The 19,232-nt window shown below is 64.3% G+C and overlaps 3 protein-coding genes across 4 annotated transcripts; 1 reads left to right on the top strand and 2 right to left on the bottom strand.

Moving 5' to 3' along the window:
- Nucleotides 1–1,150: 1,150 nt before the first annotated feature.
- Nucleotides 1,151–9,237, top strand: EXTL1 (exostosin like glycosyltransferase 1). Its single transcript, XM_068159043.1, has 11 exons — nucleotides 1,151–1,775; nucleotides 1,941–3,191; nucleotides 6,266–6,359; nucleotides 6,440–6,547; nucleotides 6,914–7,033; nucleotides 7,111–7,243; nucleotides 7,329–7,447; nucleotides 7,784–7,879; nucleotides 7,988–8,074; nucleotides 8,245–8,405; nucleotides 8,493–9,237. The coding sequence occupies exons 2-11, from the start codon at nucleotides 2,257–2,259 to the stop codon at nucleotides 8,929–8,931; spliced, it is 2,292 nt and encodes a 763-aa protein (XP_068015144.1). The 5' UTR covers nucleotides 1,151–1,775; nucleotides 1,941–2,256; the 3' UTR covers nucleotides 8,932–9,237.
- A 281-nt stretch (nucleotides 9,238–9,518) lies between these two features.
- Nucleotides 9,519–11,900, bottom strand: SLC30A2 (solute carrier family 30 member 2). The gene is made up of 8 exons (XM_068159082.1): nucleotides 11,787–11,900; nucleotides 11,390–11,589; nucleotides 11,040–11,186; nucleotides 10,608–10,761; nucleotides 10,365–10,521; nucleotides 10,044–10,149; nucleotides 9,804–9,938; nucleotides 9,519–9,718 (listed from the first exon to the last, which is right to left on the bottom strand). Exons 1-8 carry the CDS (start codon nucleotides 11,834–11,836, stop codon nucleotides 9,573–9,575), a joined length of 1,095 nt encoding a protein of 364 aa, XP_068015183.1. The 5' UTR covers nucleotides 11,837–11,900; the 3' UTR covers nucleotides 9,519–9,572.
- Nucleotides 11,901–13,153: 1,253 nt separating this feature from the next.
- Nucleotides 13,154–17,061, bottom strand: TRIM63 (tripartite motif containing 63). Of its 2 annotated transcripts, none has more exons than XM_068159083.1 (9): nucleotides 16,869–17,061; nucleotides 16,563–16,729; nucleotides 15,368–15,536; nucleotides 14,990–15,085; nucleotides 14,134–14,367; nucleotides 13,994–14,016; nucleotides 13,700–13,824; nucleotides 13,522–13,599; nucleotides 13,154–13,395 (listed from the first exon to the last, which is right to left on the bottom strand). In XM_068159083.1, the coding sequence occupies exons 1-9, from the start codon at nucleotides 17,025–17,027 to the stop codon at nucleotides 13,385–13,387; spliced, it is 1,062 nt and encodes a 353-aa protein (XP_068015184.1). In that variant the 5' UTR covers nucleotides 17,028–17,061; the 3' UTR covers nucleotides 13,154–13,384. The 2 variants fall into 2 exon arrangements, with proteins under 2 accessions (XP_068015184.1, XP_068015185.1); XM_068159084.1 differs by having other exon boundaries at nucleotides 15,368–15,533.
- Between the last annotated feature and the right edge of the window lie 2,171 nt (nucleotides 17,062–19,232).

Genomic DNA, 19,232 nt, shown 5'->3' with positions numbered 1-19,232 from the left:
AATATCCAAAGATTTGGTAAAATCCCTCCCTGCAGAGCTGCCACACACCCAGCCCACACCAGCGCCCCCAGCACGGACCCTGCCAGCCAGGGAAACTGAGGCAAGGGCTGGGCAGCGAGGCTGTCACTCTGTGTCCCACCCAGCTGCTGAGGCAAGGAGAGGGGACCCCTCCATCCCCGAAGTGCCAGCTGGGGACGCTGGCACCCTGCCCTGTGCCAAGCACCGTCCTGCCCAGAGGCTGGTCCAGCCGCGGGCTGAGGCCGGCCAGGTTGTTACACCCACGGATGGGATCCAGCATCCCGGCACGTCCTGGCTTGCCTGGCCGGCGGGGCAGGGCGGAGGGCGGCTGGCACGGCTGGGGATGCCGGGGCAGGGTGGGAGAGGCGAGCTCCGACCTGTCCCTCCTGCCCACTCCAGCCTACGCCTGGCTCCCCACGGTGGGGCTCAGCCCCCTCCCCGACACCCCCACGTTGCCCCAGCAAAGCCGCAGAGGGTCCTGGCTGCGGGTGGTGGGGGGCTGCTCGGGGTGGTGGGACCTTGCTTGGGGCTATCCTGCTCTCGAGCTCGGCGGGCCAGGGGCATGGGGGTGAACCACTAGGGTCCCACTTGCATGGGTGTCACTGGGGGAGCACTGGTGGCCAGCTGGCTTCGCTTCCCCCACTCTGGAGTATGGGGATGTCCCTGGAGCCTGGGGGGGTCACTGGAGCTTGGGGGTCGCCAGAGCCTGAGGGTCGCTGGATCCTGGAGGTCATCAGAGAGCAGGAGTGACATGGGGGCCTGGGGCTGCAGGCAGCCACACGCGAGGGCTGAGCCCAGCAGGACCATCCGCTCCCCTCAGGCCTCCCGCGGCAGGACGCGGAGAGGAGACAGGGGACGTGGGACAGCCCTCGCGTGGGGTCCCAGAGCGGGCGGCGCAGGGACCCTGCAGAGCCCCGGGTTCCCCCCCCCCGGCGGCACGCGGGGAACCCCAGTCCCACGTGGGCGCTCTGCGGGGGCCAATGGGAAGGCGCCGCAGGGGGGGGCTCCGCGGGGCGCGGCCGCTGAGCCCCGCCTAAGGGGACAGGAGCGACCAATAGGAGGTGGGAGGGCGGGGCCAAGGTGGGAATCCACCGCGGGGATAACAGATGCGGGCGGGAGTGGGAGGGGGCACGGAGCCGGGGGGTGAGGGAGCACCGGGACCGGCCGGGCAGCGGGGCCGGGCACTGACAGGGGAGGAGGCAGCCACTGAAGGCAGGCACTGAGGGCAGGCAGGGAGGAGGGCAGGCAGGCAAGGAGAGAGGAAACAGGGAAGAGGCAACAGGGAAGAGAAAACAGACAGCCCTGGGAGAGGGACGGACGGAGGGTCGCCAGCCGCGTGAGGGGACAGACAGACAGGGGACAGCCAGTCAGGGGGAAGTGACACAGGCGGTCTGACACGGGGACAGGTAGGCAGGCAGCCCCGAAGGTCGCAGACACCTGGGGGACACACAGGGACAGACAGCGGGGACACACGGACAGGGTGACAAGAGGGGGGAACATTCCCAGCTAGACGCACCCCGCCGGAGGCACCCCCGGAGCAGGCGAGAGGAGCAGGGTGAACTCCCGGGACCGGGGCTGCACAGAGCCTCACGTAGAGGCAGCGGCTCTTGCGCACCGGGAGAGCCCGGCACGGTGGCACGGCGGCTTCTCTGCCGCCTTTCCCGGCCGGGGATGCAGCCCGGAACCACCAGGAGCCTTGTACCGAGACTTCAAGGCACAACGGTCCGAAACCCACCAGGGGCTGCGTGTCCCCAAAGGTAAAAGGGACACCGAGCTGCGAAGGAGCCGGTTGGGAAGAGATGGGGGGTCCCGGGGGAGCGGGCGTGTTCGTTCCCAGGAGGGGTCTGGGGATCCCACGGCGGGGACGTGGTGACGGTTTGCGGCGGCAGGACGGCGACAGCGCAACCTCTCCCCTTCTCCAGGGATTTGAAGCTGGGCCAAGCAGCGATGGAAACGTCATTGTCGCGGCACAGGGGCCCAGCGAAGTGACCGCGGAGCAGGACATCACTGCACCGAGCTCTGCTCCACAGCTGGAGAGAGGGACGGCCCCAAAGAGCCGGGGGAGAGAGGGCAGCAGGAGGACCTGGGGCTCATCCGCGCTCCTGTGGGCTGCAAAGACCACGGGACGACACCTGGGGGCCAGGCGCTGTCCCACCACCCACTTGGGGTTTGGGACGTCGGCCTTGCAACTGGACTCCAATCCCAGCCCGATGAGGAGCCAGGGGGGTGCATGAACCTATGCAGACCAGGAAGAAATACATTTTCCTGGCTCTCCTTGCCTCTTGGCTCCTGCTCTTCTCCTTCTTCGGAGATCAGCTGCGCCGTTTCGCTTTCTTTCCCGGGAGGAAAGCCGAAGCCCAGAGGACTTGGCCTCGCTGGACGGATCGGTCCCTCCTCAAAACCTTTGCAGACCCCAGGGAGCTGCAGGGCGATGGGGACTCCTCCCTGCCGTCACCCCGGGAGCGGCGGGCGGCGCGGCTGAGCGTCTACAAGAGCAGTCGGTGCCGGATGGAGACCTGCTTCGACTTCTCCAGGTGCCAGAAGCACGGCTTCAAAGTCTTCACCTACCCCCGGGAGAGGGACCAGCCCCTTTCGGAGAGCTACGACAAGATCCTCTCCTCCATCCAGCGCTCTCGCTACTACACCCCGCGCCCCGAGGAAGCCTGCCTCTTCATCCTCAGCATCGACACCCTGGACCGCGACCACCTCTCAGGCCAATACGTCCGCAACGTCGACGAGAAGATCCGCGGCTTCCCGCTCTGGAACGGCGGCCGGAACCACCTCATCTTCAACCTCTACTCGGGCACCTGGCCCAACTACACCGAGGACTTGGGCTTTGACCTCGGCCAGGCCATGCTGGCCAAAGCCAGCTTCTACACCCAGAGCTTCAGGCCCGGCTTCGACATCTCCATCCCGCTCTTCCCCAGGGACCACCCGCAGCGCGGCGGGGGGGAGGGGTGGCTGCGTCACGACTCCATCCCCCCCAGAAAGAAATACCTGCTGGTGTTCAAGGGGAAGCGGTACCTGACTGGCATCGGCTCGGGCACCAGGAATGCCCTGCACCACATCCACAACGGCAAGGACATCATCTCACTCACCACCTGCAAGCATGGCAAGGACTGGGAGAAGCACAAGGACCCTCGCTGCGACCAGGACAACGTCGACTACGAGAAGTGAGTCGGGGACGGGGTGGGGAAGGGGCTCTGGTGGGGAGGACACCCCCACAAATGTTCCTGCTGCTCTGCGGGGCGCAGCTGTGTCTGTCCAGGGTGGCTCTCCCCTCCAGGTGTGGGGAGAGAGGAAATTCTGGGGCTTTCCTGAAGGAGAGGAAGGTTTCATCTGCAGAGTGAGGCAGAGGTTGTTCAGGGCTTTGCTGTATTAAAGTTGGAGTAATCTGGGCAGAGCAGCTCTTATCTGCAATCACCCTGGCTGCCTCTAATACGATTTCCCTTTTGCCTACCACTGATGAATGTTGCATTTCTTCTCCCCCCCCCCCCCTCCTGCCCTCCCCTAACAAAAACGTTTCTCTTGGACATGAACCTGAGACATGCCCCCTACCCCCCAACACTCAGTGGCTCTGCTAAGCATCCCACAGATCTGGTGGGATCCCAGTGTGGGCAGCCCTGAGCTCACCTGGCCAGGGTGAGGGATCAGCCTGTGGATATGGCACGTCAGGATGTGGTTTAATGGTCCTGGTGGTCTTAAGCTGATGGTTGGACTTGATGATCTTAGGAAGGTAATTCTGTGATTCTATGAAGCAGAGATGGTGGCAGCAGTGTGTGATGGATCTTGGTGGGAAAATGAGGGGGACAACATTCTGTCAGTTTGGGGAGCTCCTCACCTCCTCCTCTGGCTGCGTGGGACCTCTCAGCAGCTGCCTGGTCCAGGGCTGATAAACACAAACCCTGTCCCAGTGGTGATGGGCATGTCCCTCAGACACCAAGCTGGAGAGCAGATGGGGAGAGACCACGTCGAGCATCATCCTCAAAGCATCTTAGGAGGTGCTGGGAGGTAAAAGTGGAGCTGGGGTGCTGAGGCACTGGGATTAGCTGGGGCTTCAGGGCAGCTCAAGTGTGGCATGGCCCTGTCAAACAGGTGCCAGCAGCCCAGCTGGGTCAGCCCCTGTGGCAGAGCCTTTTTGGGGATGGGGCTTTGCAGGATGGTGGAAGATGCCACAAGCAGGGTGCCCAGGGTCAGCCCTGCACCATGCCAGGGGTGGCGCAGCCCAGGTAATCTCCTAATGCTGTTTGCAAGTAGAGGAAGATTTGCACCTCACCCAGGATGGCTTTAGGGCAGCAGATAGATTGGGGACACCTAGTGCAGGACAGTGTGCTCCTGTGTGGCCTCAGACCCTGCATCCTGCTCCACCACATGGGACACCTGGGCAAAAAGCCATTGGCATCTCCATTGCTCTGGGCCAGCTCTGCCCAGTCTCTTGGGGGCAGACCTGGGCAGGGTGAGCATGAGGACAGAGCAGTGTGGAGGGCACAGCTGGCAAAGCAGGGGGACCACAGCTGGCAAAGTGAGAGCCCAGCTGCCCCATTCACCTGGGGCACAGGAGATGTCCCCATTTGCTCGGGGTGCTAGGTGCTGGAGGGCAGCACTGGGAGCAGAGGAAGGCCTTGCTGGGGGTTCCATCACCCTCCTCACTCCCGGGGTGGGGCTGCTGGAAACAAACCGGTTCTGTGCCTGGATAAAGGCTGGCTTGTAGCAGCGCTGTGGTCTGGGCTGCCCCAGGTTTAAAGCAATCAAAGTGGGTTGGGAAAGGCTCTCTGGAGCCGATGGGTCCCTGGTGGCACCGTTCCTGGCCGGAGCCATGGAGGGGCCGGGCAGAGGGAGCACGGTGGGCTCCTGTCCCAGCTCCTAACAAAACAAGGAAGCCCTGACGAGCTGATTGCCCGGAAACCGCAGCGCGTCAGGAGCGAAGCGTTTCCATCGCCAGCTGCTGGCCCCGCAGCCCGCCCGGCGCCAGCCTCCCTACCATCAGGGGATGCTGCCCACCGCCACTCTGCCCCCCGGGACTCATCCTGCTGCCCGCCCAGCCCTGGCAGTGGCAATGGCCTCATATTGATGCTGGGGGTCACGGCGGGGTTGGGGGTCCCCAAGGAGCGGGTGGCAGTGGGGTGAGTGTCCGACGCTGGAGATGTGGCTGTCGCTGCTGTGGTTTCGTGGAGAGGTCTGGCCCCTGTCCGAGCTGCTCTCCCCTCTCCAACTGGTTCCTTGGCCAGAAGCTGGGGTGTTAACGAGGCAGGGTGCACTAATGGAGTGTTTGGCATCCACCAGAGACCTTGGGACGGTTCATCCGGAGGCAGGTTTTGATCATAAAATTTTATGCTTTGGCACTGGAGTCAATTTCCCACATCCCAGGGCGCTGGGATGCTCCACGGCGCTCCAGCAGCCATGGAGGGGACGCGACCTCAATATCCAGGCTGACATCAGCCCCACGTCCCCACCACGGCAAGACCTTTCCCCTTGGGGACCAGCTCATTTCAAGCAGCTCTTTGGCCTCTCAGTGTCTCCCCAAGCTGGGTCCCACACGGCTCCCCGTCAGCCCATCCAGGAGCTGGCTGCCCCTTAGCTCCCTCCCTGTGGGCAGGAACAGGCAGGGTCTGTCCCGACCTAAAGTCAATATTGGATTTTCCGGCGCGGTCGCAGGGACCCGGCAGCGGCTGCGCCTCCCCCCACCCGCACAGAAAGAGCTTTCATAGCCCCACGGTGTGAGCCCAGCCTGGGGAGGGGGGAGTCGCTGCAGCCCTACCCGCCCCGCTGCGAGCAGCCGGCCCTTGGCCCCCTCCGAAATGCTGCCAGCGGGGCAGGCAGGGCCGATCCTGCCCGGCAAGTCTGGGCACGGCAGGGGAGTCGCCGCAGTTTCGGGCTGGGGGGTTCGGGCGCTGGCTTTGGGATTCATTAAGGGCAGGTGGAGGGAGCTGGGTAACACCCAGCCGAGCGCTGCCTGGGCCCCGCGGTGCTATTCTGAACCTCCTCTCCGAGCTGAATTTGGTTCTTAGCTCTGCCACAGATTCCCTTTCTGACCATAGACGCCTCCCTCCATCACCCAGGGCATCTCTGCTCCACCTGCCCCATAGAACCAGGGCTGTTCAGAGCCCAGATCGGTCCAAATCCAACCTAACGCTGCCCTGGGATGCTCAGCCTGTCTGGATTCCAGTGGAATACCCCAGGAGGCTCACAAGGGGTCGGGGGGGAGTGGGGGGGCATGTCTGACCTCCATCCCCATCTCCCATCTCAGGTTTGACTACCAGGAGCTGCTGCACAATTCCACCTTCTGCATCGTGCCCCGGGGCAGGCGCTTGGGCTCCTTCCGCTTCCTGGAGGCTCTGCAGGTATGGGGTGGGCAGGGAGACAAAGGACCCCTGCGGCTCTGGGGTCTGGGGACTCCGTCGCAGCCTGTGTCCCACCACAGGCTGCCTGCATCCCTGTGCTGCTGAGTGACGGCTGGGAGCTGCCCTTCGCTGAAGTCATCGACTGGAGCAAAGCTGCTGTCGTGGGCAGTGAGAGGCTGCTGCTGCAGGTACCTGGCTGGATCCTGCCCCACACCGGGCACAGGGAACCCCATTGTTGATACCAGGGGCGGTGGAGCCCCCAGCCAAGCTTGGGAATGAAACCTCTGCATCCAAGCCTGCGAGGATCCAGGGGAGTCTCATCCGGCCCGGGGCAGAGTGACCCATCCCAGCTGCAGCCCCGGGGCGGTGTTCATCTTGGCGTGCGGGGTGTTCAGCATCTTCCCAAAGCCCTTGAGGGAGGTCCTGGGCCCGGCGGCAGAGTAGTGGGTGACACAGGGCTGTCCCTTGGGGTGGCACAGAGGAGAGGGAGGCAAAGTAGCCCAGCTGGGAAGTCAAGGTGAGAAAGCAGCCCTCCCCGCCCCGCACCACCGCAGATCCCTTCCATCGTCCGCTGCATCCACCCGGAGCGCGTCCTGGCATTCCAGCAGCAGACCCAGTTCCTGTGGGACGCCTACTTCTCCTCCGTCGACAAGATCGTGCACACCACGCTGGAGGTGAGTCCCGCCCCGGGACCACCCTCCCTGCAGCTCCTGAGGTCACAGCCTGGGTGCTGAAAGCCTCTCTTGGGCAGATCATCAAGGACAGGCTGCTGCCGCACCGCTCCCGCTCCCGCTTCCTCTGGAACACGCTGCCCGGGGGGCTCCTGGCTCTGCCTGACTTCTCCACCCACCCCGGGGACTTTCCCTTCTACTACCTGCACCATGGTAGGACCCCACCTGCCCCAGCTGAGCACGACGAACTCAGTGCATGCCCTAACCTCTATCCTCTCCCCTCCTCGCTTTTTTTCAGGCTCCAGCCCCTCTGAGAAGTTCACAGCTTTCATCCGGGTGGTCTCCTCAGCGGGGTCCCCTTCCCAGCCCATCCTCAGGCTCATCCAAGCTGTCTCTGGATCCCAGTACTGTGCTCAGGTTGGGGGAGCTGAGCCCTGCACCACTCAAGTGCAGCTTACAAGGATGTGGGAAAGATGGGGCAGGGTCCTGTGGGCTGGAGATGGACATGGGTGGGTTTAGGAGTGGCCGTTGGTGTCACCCTTGGGTGGGCAGAGCTGTGGGATCACCCATGGGTGACCCAATACCATTCTGGTCCAAACTGCCACGAGGTGGTGAGCTGGGCTGGAGCAGGTTCTGTCGTGGGGCTGGGGAGGACTCAAAGGTGGCTGCCCTGCAAACACTGATGGCACCAACGCACCCCAAGGGGTCCTGCCAGGCAAAGACCCCTGGACGTGCTGCTTGTCCCCACTGCAGATCCTGGTGCTGTGGAGCTGCGAGGAGCCACCACCGCCAAGGGGGAGATGGCCCCAGACCACCGTGCCTCTGACCATCATCCAGGGCAGGGGAAAGGTGAGAGGAGCTGGGGCAGGGGGCTGGGATGTGGGCAGGGAGCTGGGACATGGGCGGGGAGCTTGAAACGAGCACGGCACAGCCCACCCTGATTATTCCCCTCCGTAGCTCAGCGACCGCTTCCTCCCCTCCGCCGCCATCCAGACGGACGCGGTGCTGAGCCTGGATGAGCACAGCAACCTCTCCACCAGCGAGGTGAGGCCATGGCCACCACGGCCCCTGGCCCCCTGGATGCTCAGTGGTCACCACAGTGCCGGCAGGGGCTGGTGCCGCCTGTCCCCACGTTCCCCACGCTCTGGGGCGATGATGAGCCCACTCCCACAGAGCCCCGCGCCCCGGTGACACCACCCCCTGTCCCCTGCCAGGTGGATTTTGCCTTCGTGGTGTGGCGCAGCTTCCCCGAGCGCATCGTGGGCTTCCTGACACGGAGCCACTTCTGGGACCCCGAGCAGGGGCGCTGGGGTTACACTTCCAAGTGGACCAACGAGCTCTCCATCGTCCTCACTGCCGCCGCCTTCTACCACAGGTACCCAGCCAGGGAGAGGCTGGTGGGGGTGGGGCACTCAGCCGCATCCTCCCCCCCTCCATCCCCCAACGTGATGCCCTCCCCCAGGTATTACCACAGCCTCTTCACCGAGTACCTGCCGGCGGGGCTGCGGGAGCTGGAGGACGGCCTGGCCGCCTGCGAGGATATCCTGATGAACGCCCTCGTGGCTGCCGTCACCAAGCTGCCCCCCATCAAGGTCGCCCAGCACAAACAGCACAAGGACACTGTGCCCCAGCAGGTAGGCTGCGAGGATGGAGCTGTGGAGAGCCCTCCAGCCAGGGAGTGGAGCCCCTCAGCCCCGCGCTCCGCCGCTGCCGAGGCGAAGGGCACGTCGGGGGCGGCCGGCGGCCGGCGTCTCCCCCAGCAGCAGGACTGCCTCAACCAGCTGGCTGACTGGTTTGGCTACATGCCCCTCGTATCCTCCCGGCTGCGCCTCGACCCCGTCCTCTTCAAGGATCAGGTCTCCGTCCTGCGCAAGAAATACCCCCGCCTGGAGAGACCCTGAGGGCTGCTGGGTGGCTCCGGCTGTCCTGTGCCCGGAGCCCTCCCGGCGCAGGGGGTGGCTGCTGCCGAGGTTTCAGTCGGTATTGGGTTTTACCAGTACAATAAAGCTGGGTGCAGAGGCAGCGGCTGGCCGCTGACTGCAGGATGTTGGGGGAGTGGGCTGTGCTGCGTGGGCACCCTTGCGTGGTGCTTCTGCCGTTGGTGGCCACCTGGGCACCCTGGGAACGAGCCGTGTGGCACCCAGCCGAGCATGCGGCAGCCCCCGGCCCCCAGCCCTGCAGGCAGGGCGAGTCCTTTGGCTTCCCAAGGGCAAACAAAAGAGCGATAAGAGGCGAGGACAGAGCGACTGTGTCCTCCCTCCCCTTCAGCTGCCCCTGCAGCCCCCCATTGCCTTGGGGACTCCTGAAGGAGGGGGAAGGGTCATTGCAAGCTGCCTTTTGCCCCAGTGAATAGAAACAGGGAGAATTCAGGCTGCTGGCCTCTGGCAGCTGCTCGCCCGCGGCCCCGCAGCCGCGGGTATGTCCTTGCTGCAGACAGCCGAGATAACGCCCGGGCACTGCCAGCGCCAACAGCCCCCACACGCTCCCAGCCCTTTGCTCCACTTTATTTTCCACCCCCCGCCCGGGGCCAGGCTGGGGCTGCTCAGTCGCGGGGGGGCTGGCACTCCCGGCAGTCCCTCATCTCCTCCGAGAAGCTCTCCACCTGGATGGTGGTGGTGTGGAAGCGGAAGGTGCCCCGCAGCCGGGCGCTGGCCTCCTCCAGCACCTCCTGGGCGTCGGCGTCTGCGTCTGGAAGGACCGAGGGAGGGGATGTCGGGGTGTGGCTGAGCCCCAGATCCCCTTTCCCCCCCATGCCCCGGGCAGTGGCACTCACTGATGGCGATGTGCACGGAGAGCAGAGGCTGTGCCGCCGTCAGTGCCCAGATGTGGAGGCTGTGCACAGCCTCCACCCCTGCCACTGCCAGCAGCGTGTCCCGCACGGCGTTGAAGTCCATCCCTTTTGGGGTGCCTGGGGAGGAAGAGCCGTGGGCATTGGAGGAATGGGGACTGCTGCACCTGTGGGTGGCACCGTAGCCCAGACTTCACCCCCCCCGACCCCCCGGAGGGTGCCTACCCTCCATGAGGACAAGGATGATGTCACGGAGGATGGTCAGCGTCGTCCCCAGCACCAGCGCCGAGAAGAGGAAGGTGCAGATGGGATCCATAAACTTATACTCAGGCTGGAGGGGGGGGAGATGGTGAGGAGGGGCAAGAGAGGGTGAGGAGGGGGAAGAGAGGGTGAGTTCCCTCTGGATCCATCACCCCACCCCAAATGCCCATCAGCACCAGCAGGGAAGGGTCACAGTCCCCTCTGTCTCACCCTTGGGCCTGACCTGAGCTGGCTGAAATCACCATGCCCACGTCCCACCCCCTTTGCCCCTGTGCCCACCCAGACCTTAAAGAAGATGATGTAGGAGGCAACCAGGACACCGACACTCTGCAGCAGGTCCCCCACGACGTGGACAAAGGCTGCACGGACGCTGGCATTGGGCTCTTCGCCGCCTGCCCCGTGGCTGTGCCCATGCCCTGTCTGGTGCAGAGCCAACCCCATCCTGTGGGCAGGAGAGTGGTGACACCCCAGGGCCACCAGGCACAGGCTGGGGGGCACCCGGGGAGGGGGAGAGGTGGCAGTACACACACGATGTTGGCAGCCACGGCGCAGGCAGAGGTGATGAGCATGACGCTGCCCTCGATGTCGTAGTCGCCCGAGACCAGGCGCTGGGCAGCCAAGTAGACCAGGACACTTGTCACCACCCAGATGGAGGCCACGGAGAGCAGGGCCCCCAGGATCTCTGTGGAGAGCACCCCCAGCCCCACATTGCTGTTTTGCCAAGCCTGAGCACCCTCCCATCTCCCCCAGCAGTGCCAGGGCTCTGGGTGGGCATCCAGCGCCTGGCCTTGGGGTTGTTCCCTGTATGGGGATGGGGTGGCTCTGCCCTTCCCTGCCCATGCCCGTGGTGCTGGGGCTTTCCCAGGGCTCTCTGAGGCACCCAGTCTGTATCTGGGGGCACCCTGGGATGCTCTGAATGCTCCCTGGATGGCAGCCCCAGGGATGGTGCCATCCCGTTACCTGCCCGGTGCCAGCCAAAGTTCATGGTTTTGGTGGGGGGCCGTGAGGACACCCAGAGTGCAAAGAGGCTGATCATGATGCTGGCAAAGTCTGTCAGGAGGTGGGCTGCATCTGTCAGGATGGCCAAGCTGTGTGCCAGGTACCCACCTGTGGAGAGAGCAGGCAGCAGGGACATCAGGGTGGCATTGTGCTGGGTGTCCCACCTGCCAGGCACAGCTCAGGTCACCCTGTGCCCCACTGGGGGCCCCACTGGCTGCTTCAACCCGATGAAAAGCAACGAGGAGCCCTGCCCCCACCCTGCCCCCACGCCATGGGCACCACCCCGGACAGACCTTGCCCCCACCACTCACCTACAACTTCCCCCACCATGAAGACCAGGCAGATGCCAGCAGCCAGGTAGAGCTTCCTGCGTGCCCGCTGCTGCCGGCCGGGGTGTCCGCTGGCCTCCCGCGTGTGGCAGTGCCGGCTGCGCTGCGGCCCCAGCTCCAGGGCGGGCACCTGGCCCTGCAGTGAGCTGTGCCCATTCTTCTGCAAGGCCCCCAGGTAGGACCTGCCGAGGAGAGGGGTGGGCTGGGGCAGGATGGGGGCTGGGGGGGCTGGGGGAATTCTGGCGCACGAGTTGGAGCCTGAGTGCCTTCCTCCCCCCTCCCCTTCCCTGGACGCACACCTCCGGAGGAGCCCACCTGGGAGCACCACCTGGGAGAGGGGAGACCACATCCCAAACGCTCCCCCCCGGGCACCCCCTACCCTCCTGTTCCCTGGCTCAGCAGATGCCGCTTCTCGCCGTCGGCCGCCATGCTCCCGCGGGTCAGGGGGCCAGGGTCGGTGCCCTGCTGCGTGCCCGGCGCTGGCGGCAGCCGGTGGCCTCGGCCCGTGTGGAGTGCTGGGGACTCGTGTGCAAAGCGCTGGGACAAGGGAGGGAGGGACCCGGCCGGCTGCAAAGCGGCAGCGACAGCGGCGGCTCCGCTCCCCCGGCACCGGGGAGGCTGCTGGGGGAGGAGGGGCATTGCCCTGGGACCCCACCATGGGCGCCCCGCAGGAACTCTGCTCCAGGGGTGGATGCAGCTCCTCAGGGTCAGGCGAGGATGGAGCATCCCTTTGTGCCCCCCTCTAAAAGTAATTGGTGATCCCCACCATGGGCACCCCCCAGGGGCTCTGCACCAGGGGTGGATGCAGCTGCCCAGGGTGGGGGGAGGATGGTGCACCCCTTTAGCCCCCCTTAAAGCACCTGGGGACACCCTTCCCAGCTCTGGGCAGCCCTCGCCCCCCCCCCCCCTCCCAGTTTAGATCCAGCCATGGAACAGCCACGGAATGGATAAGCCTGGGACCAGATCCAGCCCTCCCCAGCAGTGACTCCTGCCCGGGGGTGGGAGCAGCACTAATTGCCCTGGGGCTAATTGCAGTTGTGGCACAACCTTGGGAACCACTGCGGTTGCTGCCTCAGTTTCCCCCTGGGCATTGCACCAGGCTCTCTTTTTGCAGCAGAAAAGCCTTTAGGGTGCATTGCTGCTGCATTGCTGCTGCATTGCTGGTGTCTCTCTGCTGTGTTTCTGCTGCATTGCTGCTGCATTTCTGCTGTGTTTCTGGTGTGTCCCTGCTGCATTTCTGCTGTGTCTCTGCTGCATTTCTGCTGCGTTTCTGCTGTGTCTCTGCTGCATTTCTGCTGCATTTTTGCATTCATGATCTGTTTTGGTTTGCAGTCCTGTTGGCTCAGCCAGCAGCAAACCAGCGGCAAGACGAGGAGGCCACCCCCGTTTTGGGCGCACCTCAGAGCACCCTCCCCCTCCCCATCACATCCCCAAGCCTGGGCAAGCCCTGGCCCCGGGCACCCCGCTGCCAGGAGCCAAATTCCATCGGGGGCTGACTTGCCCCAGCCGCGGGCCGGCAGGCAGCCAGCCGCGGGGTGTCAGCGCTGCCCGAGGTGCTAATGAGGCTGAAAATTAAGTGCTGGACTGAGACGCATCCCTCTGCCACGCTGGGTGCTGGCAGGGACACCCACGGCGGCACCAGCCCAGCAAACCCACCCCTCCCCAGGCCTCCAGTGCCCCCCGCGGGCCTGGCAAGCCGAGCGTGAGAGGCGAGGAGAGGAAAACAACCACAGAGAGCCGGCAGAGTTCTGTAGAAAATAGCTCAAAATTGAAAGCTGTGACAATTCTGTACAAAACAAAGATACAAAACGTGAGGAATTGGCCTCTTTGCACCCCCGTAGAAAAGTGTCCTGTGCTGGGGCAGGGGCTGGCTCCCAAGGCCACCAGCCCCTGCCGTGTCCCCCCCGTCACCCCAGGTCCCGTCGCCGGACAGCCTGCGCCCGCGGCGTCCCTCCTGCGCCGGCAACCTGGCTCTGGCTACTGGGGAGCTGTCGAGGGGAGAGGGTGGGGGCGGTCAAAGGGGGTTCAAGCGCCCAGAACTCCCCTCTGGGTGCCTGAGGGCGCCAGAGAGGGTGCCATGGAGGGTGCCAGGGCTTAGCCCTGCTGTTCCTTACCCATCACTGTCCTCTCAGGCGCCACATCCTGCTCCACCTCTTCTTCCTCCCCATCAAAGTACTCCTCATCCTCCTCAGCTGTGCACAGATGGGAAACTGTCACCACAGGGGCACCAGGGGAGTGGATGGGTGCCACCAGGTTGGTGAAGGGGCACCAGGGAGGCAGGGGCTGCCTTACCCAGGTCGAAGTCCAAAGCCTGGACTGCCTCGGTGAGGTGCTCCAGGCTGATGGAGAAGGTGTCCATGTTCTCATAGCCCTGCTCGATCTTCTCCAGCCTCCCACCCTTGGAGGCTTCCACAATCCTGGGCAAGCAAAGCATGGCCATGGCCCTCCCTGTCCTCTCACCAGGCAGGGGGACTGTGGAGTGCCAGGTCAAGGCATCCCCACAGTCCCCACCCCGGTGCCCCCCAGGGCTGGATTTTGGGGCAGGGCCTGGGCAGTGGCCGAGTATCCCCCGGGCCGGACACTTACATTTGGATGAGCTGCTTGGCATTCTGTGGGGAGCAAGAGGAGAGGTGAGTGGAGCTGTGTGACAGCCGCCAGGACGGCCCCGAGCTGGCTGGGGGCGGCCCCGCGGGCGGGCGGGGGCTGGGGTGGTTGGGTGGTCTCACCATCAGGAAGGCAGCCCCTCCGGTCTCCTCCATGGCCTGGATGGCCGTTTCCAGCAGGCGCCTGGACTTCTCCAGCTGCTCCTTGTACTGGCAGACGAGGCCCTGGATGAAGCTGGTCTTGTCGCCCTGCTCGCGGCTGATGCGCTGCAGCAGCTCTGACTTCTTCTCCTCCAGCAGCGCCGCCAGGGCGTCGAAGCGAGCGCACAGCTCCTGCCTGGCCGCTTCGCCGTTCTCCTGCGGGCACCGGGGGGCAGGGGATGTCACCTGCGTGTCCCCTGCTGCTGCCACCACCACCAGCAGCAGCCCAGGGTGCTCCGGCTCCCTCCCAGCCACCCAGGACAGGATCAGCCAGGTTGGAAGAGACCTCCAAGACCATCAAGTCCAACCCTAACTAACCAACCAGACCATGGCACTAAGTGTCCCACCCAGGCTTTCCTTAAACACCTCAGGGATGCTCACCCCAGCACCTCCCTGGGCAGCCCATCCCAATCTCTCTTTCTGGGGAGAACTTCTTTCTAAGCTCAAGCTTGAACCTCCCCTGGCACAGCTTGAGACTGTGTCCTCTTGTTCTGGTGCTGGTTGCCTGGGAGAAGAGACCAACCCCCTCCTGGCTACAACCTCCCTTCAGGCAGTTGGAGAGAGCAAGAAGGTCTGCCCTGAGTCTCCTCTTCTCCCTCAGCCTCTCCTCCCAGGGCTGTGCTCCAGACCCCTCCCCACCCTCCTTGCCCTTCTCTGGACACGTTGGAGCAACTCAACATCTTCCTTGAATTGAGGGGCCCAGAACTGGACACAGAGGGTCCCCAGCTGAGGTTCCCACCCCTAGGTTTCAGAGGGCTCCTTGGGATGCTTTGCTCACCTGGGTTCTTTGGCAGGAGTCCTCCAGCTGGGTGATGATGGTCTGGATCCGGTCGTTCCCTGCCACCAGCATGGAGATGCAGTTGTTCAGCTCGGTCTGGGTTGGGGTGGATGGAGAGAAACAGCTTGAAGCCCAGCAGGGATGGGGAAATCTCCCACCCCAGTGTGGGGGTGGGCCAGCCACTGCCCAGCCCCGGCTCTGCTCCCCCCACAAGCTGTGGCAGCTCTAAATATAGGGCTGTCTCTTAGGAGAAGTCACCCGGGGGCTATTAATACCCCATGAGCAGATCCCAGAGCTATTTGTGACAGCCCCAGCTCAGCACATCACCCCAGGACCAGCTGTGTCCCCCGTGCCCCCCCTCCCCTCCTCTAACTGCACCTTCTGGCCCTGGAAGACGTTCTGCAGGGGGGCAACCTCGCAGTCCTTGTGGGCCCCAAAGACTTTGCACATGGAGCAGGTGGGGACCTCACAGGTGACACAGTAGATGTTGATCCTCTCATCCTCGTGCTCCTTGCACATGGGGTGCTCCCCCTTCTTCAGAGGCCTGCTGGAGAGAGTGGCATGGCTGTGGTGACAACCCCACCCCGGTGGCATCCCCAGCAGGGTGATGTCCCCCGCTGCAGTGTCACCCCCACCACGCTGCCATCCCCACCCACGCTGCACAGCCACCCCAAAGTCAGGCTCCCAGGGAAGCAGCCAGAGGCCAGCAGGAGCCCACACTTGCCCCTTTGGGAGCCACCAACCCCTGTGCCTCTGTCAGCCCTGAGCCTGAGTCCTAGCTGAGGGCAGTGCAGCGCTGGGCACGGCAGCAGCCAGCACTGGTGGGCAGGAGGCCACACTCCAGGGATGCTGCACAAGCTCCTAATTATAGCCTGGGGCTGACAGGGATCTGCTGCTGTCACCCAACTCGTGACCAGGGTGAGGGTGCCCAGAAACCCCTGGGGGGTCCCAGCTGGGGCCTGCAGCCAGGCTGTCCCCTCTGCAGCACCAAGGGACATGGGGACAAGCCAAGCCCCTGAAGGAAAGACAGAGCTGGCCCCCCAAGCCCCCCCAGCGGCGGCAGACACCTGCCACGTGCCATCAGCCCTGTCCCCATGGCTCTCAAACAATATTTACAGTGTTCAGGGAATCTGCTCAGGGCCACTGCTCTGCTTCAAGAACCTGTGACCCCCCCGGGCCCCCCCTGCCAGCTGCATGCTGCCCCCAGCCTGTCCCTCTTGCCCCTTATCAGCCAGCAGTGCTTGCTGCCACCAGCAGAGCCTGGATTTGTCTCCCACACCTCTTATCTCCCAGCCGGTGCTCCAGCGGCAGAGCGTGAGGTGGGCAGGACCTGTCCTGCACCTCCTGACTCACTCAGAGAGCCGAAGTGCTCTGAACAAGAGGGGGATATGGCTCGGAGGAGGAAGATTTGGGCATTCCTCCCCTTCCCCCCATTCTCTCCCCCAGCTGCAATCCCCTGCAGTCTCCGTGCTGGGGCTCAGCAGGGGGGCACCCCCATGTCCCCATGTCCCCACGTCCCCACATCCCTGCCATGGCAAGGCACAAGCAATCAGCCGCGGCCACCCGTGCCAACCTGGAGCACTCCTGCTTGTAGATGTCGATGATGTTCTCCACCAGCAGGTTCCTCTGCAGCCCATAGACCCCGTGGCGATCCAGCAGCACCTCGTGGCGGCAGGATGGGCACCGGAACCGGCCCCCGGAGATCACACTGCCCCGGCTCTGCCAGAAGGGGTTGGCAGCCTGGGAGGGGGGAGATGGACGTTGAGAGGTCCTTGAGCATCCCTGCAGCGCCGCAGGCATCCCCGCGGCACCGCCAGCGTCCCAGGGACCTCCAGCCCGGGCGGGAGGGGGAAGGGTGGGCGCAGAGCTCCCCTCTCACCTGGAAGACGTCGTTGGCACACTTGCGGCAGAGGTTGTGCTGGCAGGGCAGGATCACCACCGGCTTGCTGAACATCTCCAGGCAGATGGGGCAGATCAGCTGCTTCTCCAGGCTCTCCATGGGGCTGCCATCCTGCAGGATGCCTGCTTGGAAATCCATCGGCACCGCTCTGGCTCCGGCTCCGCTCCCTGTCGCGCTCTGGCTGCCGGTGCCACCCCCTGCCCTGCTATTTATAAGTCGCTCTCTGGTCACGAGGAGCCAAATCTTGACGCGGGGTCGGGTGTCTGGGGAAGGGGCAGCACCTGTCACATGGGCCTGAGCCATCAGGATGCGGTAAACAAGCCAGGGACAGGCTGTCCAGGAGGCCCTGCCCGCCCGTGCCGCGGCCGCCGGCACATCAAAACCGGCGCCGGGGGGAAATGGGGCCAGGCTCCACCCTGGGGCCAAACAGCCACACACCCCAGGGGTCACCGTGGCCAGATCCTGGGGCTGGACCCCACAGTGGCACCAGGGGTAGGGCAAAGAGGGGCAAAACCCATCCCCGTGGTCATTCAGACATCGTGCTGGTGCCAGGAGCGGGGCAGAGCTGCCCCAGGGGTGCTTGGTTTGGACATCTCCCTTCGCACCCCCATTGTGTGACCACTTCTGGGGTGGAAACATTGAACCATGGAATGGTTTGAGTTGGAAAGGACCTTAAAGACCATCCAGCTCCAACCCCCTTGCAATGGGCAGGAACACCTCCTAGTAGCCCAGGTTGCTCAAAGCCTTATCCAGCCTGGCCTTAACCACTGCCAGGGATGAGCTGTGCACAGCTCCCTGGGCAGCCCAGTCCAGTGTCTCACCACCCTCACAGTAAAGAACTTCTTCCTCATGTCCAACCTAAACCTGCCCTGCTCCAGTTTCAAACCGTTGCCCCTTGCCCAGTTGCCACAGGCCCTTAGCAGAAGTCCCTCCCCAGCTCTCCTGTAGCTGCTTCAGGTACTGGAAGGCTGCTCTGACAGGCTCCTCACCACTGGCCCCACAGGTTGTGCTTGGAGGAGCATCAGAAAGACACAACCCCCATGCCTGGCACACGCACCAGAGTCCTCTCTTCCCTCCCCACCCAGGCTTTGAGGGGCTCTTCTGTACCCCCAGAGGCAGGGAGGGCTGGGAGGGCTGGGAGGGCTGCTCCCAGTGCTGGTGTTCACGGTCATGACCCAACCAGCCCCTCCACTGGGTTGCAAAACCTGACCCAGAAACGTCTGGGGGGAAATTGGCCAAGCACAGCCCCCCTAGGAGCTGCCACCCGCCGGGAAAAACAGCCCTGGCACACGGTGCCCAGCTGGCGAGGTGATAACAGGATGTGTGCCAAGAGCCACAGGGAGACCTGTAAATATGGGCAGCTGTGTGAGGAGAGAGGAGTAATTATAGCACCCTGGGCTGAGGGGCACACTGGGGGGGAGAGGGTGGGGCGGGGTGGGGGCTGCTGCTGTGCCCACAGGGACTGCAGGCAGGAGGGGGTGGGTGCTGGGGTGCCGGGGGGGCACATGAGCAAGGAGCATGTGGAGTCGTGGGTAAAATGAGGCAGGGGTGCACGGGGCAGGGGTGCACAGGGACCATGGGTACAGGGGTACAGGAGTGCAGGGGTGCACAAGGCCAGGGGTATGTGGGTGCATGAGTGCAGGGCTACACAGGTGGGTAGGCAAAGGGGTGCAGGGGTACAGGGGTGCATGAGCAGCTGGGCACAGAGGGACCCAGACCCAGGGGCACATGGGTGCAGGGGTACTCATGTGGATAGGTACATGGGGACATGGATGCAGGGGTACAGGGGTGCCCAGGTACCTGAGTGCACAGCCCCCATCTTCTCTGCAGCACCCCCAGCCCCCCCAGGGCAGCCCCAGCGCTGTTTTGGGTGCTCCTTCTTGGCAGCTCATGTGCTGACCAAGTGACTGTGCTGGGACCTGCCAGGCACACCTTGCGAAGTTGTCCCCATTTCGGCACTTGGGGCTCTGCCAGGAGCAGCTGGCATGAGGCAGGGCTGGCTGGGCACGCAGGAGGGCAGAGCGGAGGTCAGCCCCCGGAGGATGCCAGGAGTGGGGCACCCAGATGTGCACCGTCCCCGCACCCAGGAGCTGGCCCTGCCCAGGAGTGCTATTGATTAACTAATTGCTTCTGGACTCGGTTAAGGGGATTCACGGGGACGGAGGGGTTGTAATGCCCTAAGCAGCTTTCGGAACCCACAAGGGCTCTTCGGCCCCTAATTGGCTTGGGACGGCTTAGGCGGGGCCGGGGACACTAATCAGCAGCGGGCTGCTGCCCAGCGAGCCCGGGAGAGGGCAGCGCCCTGGCAGGAGCCCATCCCAGCAGCCTCCGAGGGGTGGCCGT

The sequence above is a fragment of the Melanerpes formicivorus genome, unplaced genomic scaffold (genome assembly GCF_026170545.1).
Source record: "Melanerpes formicivorus ecotype bairdi unplaced genomic scaffold, bMelFor1.0.p_v2 SCAF_45, whole genome shotgun sequence".
In the NCBI taxonomy this organism is placed as follows: Eukaryota; Metazoa; Chordata; class Aves; order Piciformes; family Picidae; genus Melanerpes; species Melanerpes formicivorus.
This window is presented reverse-complemented; position numbering and strand designations above follow the sequence as displayed.

What these genes read in the sequence shown, in the direction of transcription:
- SLC30A2 (XM_068159082.1), bottom strand. Translation starts at nt 11,836, where the DNA reads ATGGCGGCCGACGGCGAGAAGCGGCATCTGCTGAGCCAGGGAACAGGA. An exon ending in CTGAGCCAGGGAACAGGAGG is followed by an intron (nt 11,590 to 11,786) that starts GTAGGGGGTGCC and finishes TCTCCTCGGCAG; the next exon opens with GTCCTACCTGGGGGCCTTGC. An exon ending in CTTTGGCTGGCACCGGGCAG is followed by an intron (nt 10,762 to 11,039) that starts GTAACGGGATGG and finishes TGCTCTCCACAG; the next exon opens with AGATCCTGGGGGCCCTGCTC.
- TRIM63 (XM_068159083.1), bottom strand. Translation starts at nt 17,027, where the DNA reads ATGGATTTCCAAGCAGGCATCCTGCAGGATGGCAGCCCCATGGAGAGC. An exon ending in GTGCCAACGACGTCTTCCAG is followed by an intron (nt 16,730 to 16,868) that starts GTGAGAGGGGAG and finishes CCCCCCTCCCAG; the next exon opens with GCTGCCAACCCCTTCTGGCA. An exon ending in GCCAAGCAGCTCATCCAAAT is followed by an intron (nt 13,825 to 13,993) that starts GTAAGTGTCCGG and finishes TTGCTTGCCCAG; the next exon opens with GATTGTGGAAGCCTCCAAGG.
- EXTL1 (XM_068159043.1), top strand. Translation starts at nt 2,257, where the DNA reads ATGCAGACCAGGAAGAAATACATTTTCCTGGCTCTCCTTGCCTCTTGG. An exon ending in TCATCCAGGGCAGGGGAAAG is followed by an intron (nt 7,880 to 7,987) that starts GTGAGAGGAGCT and finishes TCCCCTCCGTAG; the next exon opens with CTCAGCGACCGCTTCCTCCC. An exon ending in GCAACCTCTCCACCAGCGAG is followed by an intron (nt 8,075 to 8,244) that starts GTGAGGCCATGG and finishes GTCCCCTGCCAG; the next exon opens with GTGGATTTTGCCTTCGTGGT.